This window comes from Pipistrellus hanaki (genome assembly GCF_964339955.1).
Source record: "Pipistrellus hanaki genome assembly, chromosome: 1".
NCBI lineage: Eukaryota > Metazoa > Chordata > Mammalia > Chiroptera > Vespertilionidae > Pipistrellus > Pipistrellus hanaki.
The window spans coordinates 208,410,290-208,417,232 of NC_140503.1; the positions used below are offsets into that span (position 1 = coordinate 208,410,290).

The window sequence follows — 6,943 nt, forward strand, 5'->3', positions numbered from 1 at the left end:
GGGAGGCCAGTGCTGGTTAGTCATCATGGTGCTCCCTGCATGGCAGATGGCATGGCAGACGGCACTTGTAACCCCCGCCGCCCACCCCTTTAAAAATGCCTGTGGCAGAAGCCAAGGGAACTAGCACTCACTGCCCCTCCTCCCGGGGGTGTTCCCTGGAGGAGGTCCTGCCCCCGCTTCCCTGGTTAGGTTGCTACCTTCCCTTTCCCACACGTGCAGTCACGGCTGCTGATCTTCCTTCCAAGTCCCAGGGGCTTCCCTGTGGCCACCCATCCATCACCCAGAGCCCATCCCCTATACACACACAATCCCACACACCCATACACACACACACACACCCACACATACAACCATACTCACACCCCATAGATGCACACAGCCTCCACACACCCATACACACAAATACAATCCCTACACACCCATACACATAACCCCATACACACACACAAACGCACACATACAACCACACACATACCCCATACATACACACAGCCTCCACACACCCATACATACAACCCCACATACAACCATACACACACACAAAGAATCACACACACACATACACATACCCCATACATACACACAGCGCCCACACACCCATACACACACACAACCTTCCACATATATATACAACCCCTACACACCCATATACACACAACCCCACACACACCCATATATCCCTCCATACACACACAATCCCACACACACACACCCAGGCATACCTACCCACAGCCACACACACCCTACATACACACACAGCTACACACACTCCCCCCCACATATACGTGTGCGTGAGCGTGCACACAATCACACACATACAAAGAGGGAAGGATTAAACCCAGATCTAACGTTTTGCTTCTTATACTTTAGGATCTAAGTAAAAATGACAGGTTAAAACGAGGTCAGACACCATGATGGGCTAGTGATAGGTTAGCTGCCTGGGGGGGGGGGGGGGGCACATGGGGTTCCATACAGCGGCCCAGGGGGACTGTGGTCTGAGCAGGTCCTGCAGGCCATGCCGAGGGAAGACTGGGGAGCTTTACCGGCAGGTGCATGCTTATGTTTGTGGGCCGTGCTGTTTGCTCACGGTGGGGGCTTGTGTCTGCCATCAGTCCTCTGGGCCACCTTTGGGGACTCAGTGATCCTGCTTCCCTGTGGCTGTAAGTAAAATGGCAGGTGCCTGGCCTCCGCTGGGTCAGCACAGGAGCTCCCAACCCCTGGGTTACAAGACAGACAGGGGTGGGTGTGAGCCCATGAGCTGTGTGGCGCCGTTGTCAGATGCCTTACGATGGGGGTCCCTTCCTGCGCTGCTTGTGTGGAGAAGACAGCGGTGAGCGAGCCTGTGCGTGAGGGCTCTGCTCGGCACAGCTGTTGTCATTGTCCCGCTGTCACTAAGCAATCACAGCGGGACTGATATTTACAAAGTAAAGGTGTTAACTAAGCTGAGAGCAGAGAGGACGGAGCCCTGCCCCTGGGAAGTCAGGAAGGAGCGGGAAGCAGGCTTTGTGGTGGGAGCATGGTGGACGGGGAGGCCGGGTGGAGCACTGCAGCCCTGCCTGTGGCTGGTGGGCCGGTGGGAGGCCTGGTGCAGAGATGGCCAGGCTGGTGGGCCGGTGGGAGGCCTGGTGCAGAGATGGCCAGGCTGGTGGGCCGGTGGGAGGGCCTGGTGCAGAGACGGCCAGGCTGGTGGGCCGGTGGGAGGCCTGGTGCAGAGACGGCAGGCGGGCCTCCGCGGCGGAGGGGTGCGGGGGGCAGTGTGGAGCAGCGGGAGGCGGTTGCCGGCAGCGGGTCTGTGGTCAGTGTCTGCCTTGGTTGCAGGTGCTGACGGCGTTGCAGAGGGACAGCCGGGAGACGGAGAAAGGAAGCCCGTCGCTCAGGCACTGAGGCGAGGTGGACGCGGCGCCGGAGCGGAGCTGCCAGCGCTCGTGCTGTGAGGGCGGACACTCTGGCCCCGAGAACAGGGCCTGTTCCTGTTTGCTCCTGGTACTGCAGTTGGCCTTAAAACAAACCGACTCTTAGAGGATTAACCAAGGCTTAGCCTTAAGAAGCTCAGTGGAATGGTGACTAGTACTGACATGGCAACCACTGCACACTGCATGGTTTAAAACAGGGCCTGGCTCTCCTGTCCCAGCAAACGTGATTAAATTGCGCTGCTTCTCTGTCACTCCGCCAGGGCGTAGTCTTTCTCAGCCAAGGTGCATGGAGGTGTTGGGGAGACCGCAGGTGTTCCCGGCCATGGTCACCTCTTGTGATAAGAAAGGGGTGGCAGATTGAGTTACTGAGGTCCCCGCTCCGGACACAGGCCCAGTGTGGGAGGCCCACCTACCAAAGATGCGTGAAGGCCCGAGCTCTCGAGGACGCCCTGGACTCACCGGCCCTCGGGGTGACGTCTTACCATGTTGCCTTGACTGTGACAGCGCGAGGGCTGACATGCTCGCGTGGGCCCACGGGAGCCCTGTGCGCCCGGAGGTCGCCCGGCCTGTAGGCAGTGGGGGGCAGTGGGGGGCAGTGGCAGGAGGAGCTCTGCACCCCGGGGCCCCAGGCAGCAGGCAACCCTGAAGCCATGGAGACAGGAGGGACACAGGCTCCCTTCAGTCAGGGGTGTCAAACTGCCCTGCTCTTTGGTGTGCAGTTGCGGACAGCAGTGTATGTGTGAGTATGTGTGTGTGTATGTGTGTGTGAATGTGAGTGTGTGTTTATATGTGTATGTGAGTGTGTGTGTGTGTGTGAGAATGTGTGTGAATGTGTGTGTGTGTGTGTTGAGTGTGTGTGTATGTGAGTGTGTGAGTGTGTTGAGTGTGTGTGTGTGAGAGTGTGTGTGTGTGTGTGTGTGAGAGTTGTGTGTGTGTTGAGTGTGTGTGTGTGAGTGTGTGTGTGTATGAGAGTGTGTGTGTGTGTCTGTGTGTGTGTGTATGTGAGTGTGTGTTGAGTGTATGTGTGTGTATGTGTGAGTATGAGAGAATGTGTGTGTGAGTGTGTGTGTGTGAGTGTATGTGTGAGTGTGTGTGTATGTGAGTGTGTGCATGTGAGTGTGTGTGTGTGTGTGTGAGTGTGTGTGTGAGTGTGAGTGTGTGTGTTGGTTGAGTGTGTGTGAGAGAGAGTGTGTGTGTGTGTCTGTGTGTGTGTATGTGAGTGTGTGTGTTGAGTGTGTGTGTGTGAGTATGAGAGAATGTGTGTGTGTGTGAGTGTATGTGTGTGTGAGAGTGTGTGTGTGTGTATATGTGAGTGTGTGAGTGTGTTGAGTGTGTATGTGTGAGAGTGTGTGTGTGTATGAGAGAATGTGTGTGTGTGTGTGAGTGTATGTGTGTGTGTATGTGAGTGTGTGTGTGTGTGTGTGAGAGAGAGTGTGTGTGTGTATGAGAGTGTGAGTGTGTGTGAGTGTGTGTGTCTGAGAGTGTGTGTGTGTATGAGAGAGAGTGTGTGTGTGTGTCTGTGTGTGTGTGTATGTGAGTGTGGGGCCCTGCTCCCTTGCTCTGTCCTTTGTCACCGACAGCAGCGTCAGCCCTGAGTGCCTGTCTCCTCTCGCACATTTGGCCTAAGGGTGGACTCTCATGAGGACCGGGAGGCCGACCACCATACCCAGTGGCCCCAAGTCCTGTCACATTTTCATGTCCTTTCTGTCAGCCTTTCCGTTCTAGCTGGTTTCCCCAAGTTCACGAGCACCTTTTCTGTTCAAGATTCTCCTTGATGAATTTTGAGAACTTTGTATTAAGGACTTTGGTTGTCCAACTTCAAATAAACGACTAATTTTTGCACAGAGCAGTCCAAGGACCGGCACCTCTGTGGAAACAGGCTCAGGGTAATCCATGGCGTGTGGGCGACACCGCAGCCGTGCTGCGCGCCGGGCTGGCTCCCGCCCTCCTCGGCTGGCCTGCCCAGCAGGAGCACCCCGCCGTCCTGTGTCTGATGGGAGTGCCCTCAGTGGCCGGTGTGTCACTAGGAGGCCCGGGCGGGGGAAGCTGGCTCTGCATAGCTTGTTCAGCTTTCTACGCTGCCACGTTCCCGCTGACACCTGCAGTGCAATAGCGGCTGCAGCCGGGCCGCCCTCATGCCCCGTCCTGGCCCCGCTCTGCGGCCTTTCCCCAGACGGTCCTTGTTCCCGTCTCCCGGGCACTCCCGGGGTGGCTGCTGAGCAGCGCGGGAACCGCTTTCTGCCTCGCCTTTACTGCTGACTCCCTGACCTCGGGGAGGAGATCTGCCCTGTGGTCTGGGGCTCTGCCCCTCCAGACAGGGCAGCGGGGCCAACACCCCGAGGCCGAATGGAGCCGCTGAGCCGCACGCACAGGTGGGCCGTTCCTTCTACGGCGCGCTTCCTGTTCCCGAGACCTGCACCTTTCACCCCATAGGATGCTCCTTCAGCTGGGGCAGGAAGTGGGCCTCAGAGTGCATCTGTGCGTTCAGGCCCAGCCCTGAACGGGTTTTGTCGGCTTGACACCTCTTTGGATAGCATTTTGCATTAAGTTTTTGGGTTGTTCTAATCCTCACCCGAGGATATTTTTTCCATTGATGCCTAGAAAGAGTGGAAGGGAGAAAGGAGGAAGGGAGAGGGAGAGAGAGAGAGAGAGAAGCACCCATGTGAGACACATTGATTTACTGCCCCCACCCCTCAGGTGCCTGACAGGCTGGGGAACCTGCAACCAAGGTACATGCCCTTGACCAAGAATCGAACCTTCAACCCCTTCAGTCCACAGGCCAACGCCCTAACCATTGAGCGCCCCGGCCAGAGCTGCATTACATTTTTAACCAAGATTCCATGTCATCGGAATACTTACAAATCTCTAGTTCGGAAGAGGTTTTTGTGACCTGCTCAGGGACCCCATGAGGTCTGGCTGGCTGGCTCTGTCCCCTTCAGAGGCCAGGAAGTCTCATCCACGCCAGAGCCCCTTCCACAGAGGGCTGCACCACTTGACTGTCCATTAAGAAAACCGGAAACAAACCTGGAGGCCCAGCCTCGGAGCCCGCCCCTCCCGCTCCCGGCCTGGCCCGGGTGCAGCCAGCGGCACAGGTCCCCGGACTCGGCTGGAGACAGGTCCCCTGTAGAGGAGCCTTCTTAACTACTCAGTGTGGCTATTTCCAATAGTTTGCTGGTAGAAAACGTCTGCTCACACTTGCTACGGACCCTGTTTTAATTGCTTGTACAGTTAGCCTTTAATCTTACGTAGTAAAGTGTATCAAATCAGGCCTTTTTGAATTGTAAATACATGGTTTTATTTAATAAAAGTCATGTAAAATTGTTACTTACATTCCCTGTAATCTGGTTTAAAATTGAAGTTCTCACCGTAAAGTATGGCAAATATTTGACTTGGAGCGTTATACTGTCCCAGTATTTTAAATACCATCTCATAGGATCGCTGAGATCAAAAGGATGGTACAGTTGGGGTAATTTGGTGAAGGGGTTCGAGATTTTAGGGCGCCCCTTCCAAGCTGAAGGGGAGCCATGGACTGGCTGCCCCCCTCAAACTTGACTGCCCCAGCTGTAGCATTTCCCACGAGTCTGCCACTCACCTGCCCCACTCCTGAGCCTGCACCCGCCCATCCGGTCCCGCTTCCTCAGAAGCTGCTTGGAGCCTGTCAGCCAGGGCTGACGTCCAGGCCTCCTTCCCCCATCGGCGGGCGACCTGGGCTAGTGTGGGCCCGGTTCCCGTCTGTGAGCGGACATCACTAATACTGCCCCTTTAAGGGGTGGCTGGAGCGATCCTCAGGGTCACCAGGCAGTGGGGATAATCCCCGGGCCACAGGGTGGTGCCTGTGGTGGATCCTGGCGGGCCAGCTGCTCAGGCCGAGAACGAGGCCCAGGAGGGAGCCCTGAGGGCTGCTCTCGCTTGTTTGCCCCGTGACTGTCCCAGGTGCTGCCACCCCGTCCGCCCCTCGCATCACCCTCGGCCTGCACGCCTGTCTGGGGATGCGCCCCCGGGCCCGCCTCCCCACCCATCCTCAGGGACCGTGGAGATGAAGACCAGCAGCTCCGGATGTCTTAGGCCCCACGTGGTGCCCAGACAGCCCCCCTCTGCCACCAGGGAACTGCTTCGCTCCCTGGCCACTGTTTCTCCTCTCCACAGGCTATGCTGAGCGATGGGCAGGGGTCACGGTTGTGGTCACATCGCTGGCTGTCCACCCTTGATTAAGTGCTCTGTGGCCTCATTCATTCTGCACAGCTGCCCTGTCACTGTGCCGTTCCAAAGGAGTGACAAGTGGTCTGCTGGGGCTCCCACGGCCAGAGCGTGGCAGGGTGGGTTCCCACTGGTCTGGGGCTCCGAGCCCCTCTGCAGACACACCCTCCCCGGAGAGGAGAGCCCGCTTGCCCCCAGGCCTGGGCTGCCTGCTCCTCCAGCGGATCTCCGACCTCCTCTGACCTCCTCTCCGACCTCTGACCTCCGACCTCCGCAGGTTTGGGGTGAGGCCTGGAGGCACTTGCTCCCCAGAGGCCCTCCTGTGTGGGAGGCACCGCTCTGGAGAAGCAGGCCAGACTTGCCCCAGGGTGCGGGCCTCAGGGCCTTGCAGGAGCTGTGCCAGTGGAGGCTGGGGAATGTTTTCCTAATTGAAATGGGGGAGGAGCTGCGAGTTCAAAAGCCAGCACCTGAAGAGTGGGAGCCTGCCAGCCTGCCAGCCCTGAAGGCGAGATGGAAGACGCTGACCAGGGGCAGAGAGGCGAGGTGACACCACTGTGGGCTAGAGATGGTGGTCACCAGCTGGGCCACAGGAAGGGGGTCCCCGGGGGACTGGCAGAGGAAGCCTTGGATGGGCAGCGTGAGGCTCCGGCCCACTCCCCGTCACCGGGAACTCGGCATGGCTCCTGGTGCTCCGGCTCCTCCCTGCAGCTGCTCCTGCTCCTCCCTGCAGCTGCTCCTGCTCCTCCCTGCAGCTGCTCCTGCTCCTCCCTGCAGCTACTCCTGCTCCTCCCTGCAGCTACTCCGGTGGCCATGCCGAGGCCCGGCGTCCCGAT

General features: G+C 58.0%; 1 protein-coding gene across 3 annotated transcripts in view; it reads left to right on the plus strand.

Moving 5' to 3' along the window:
- TBC1D14 (TBC1 domain family member 14) overlaps positions 1 to 3,760 on the plus strand; it is a 68,521-nt gene extending 64,761 nt beyond the window's left edge. Inside the window, exons 14-15 of one of the 3 annotated variants that reach the window (XM_084906144.1) lie at positions 1,819 to 2,826; positions 3,380 to 3,760. In XM_084906144.1, the coding sequence (XP_084762270.1) occupies positions 1,819 to 1,884 (66 nt within the window). In that variant the 3' untranslated portion in view covers positions 1,885 to 2,826; positions 3,380 to 3,760. Of the gene's footprint in view, positions 1 to 1,818; positions 3,016 to 3,259; positions 3,293 to 3,339 lie in introns of those variants that run through there. The other 2 variants (XM_084906145.1, XM_084906146.1) reach the window with 2 other exon arrangements.
- Positions 3,761 to 6,943: the final 3,183 nt, after the last annotated feature.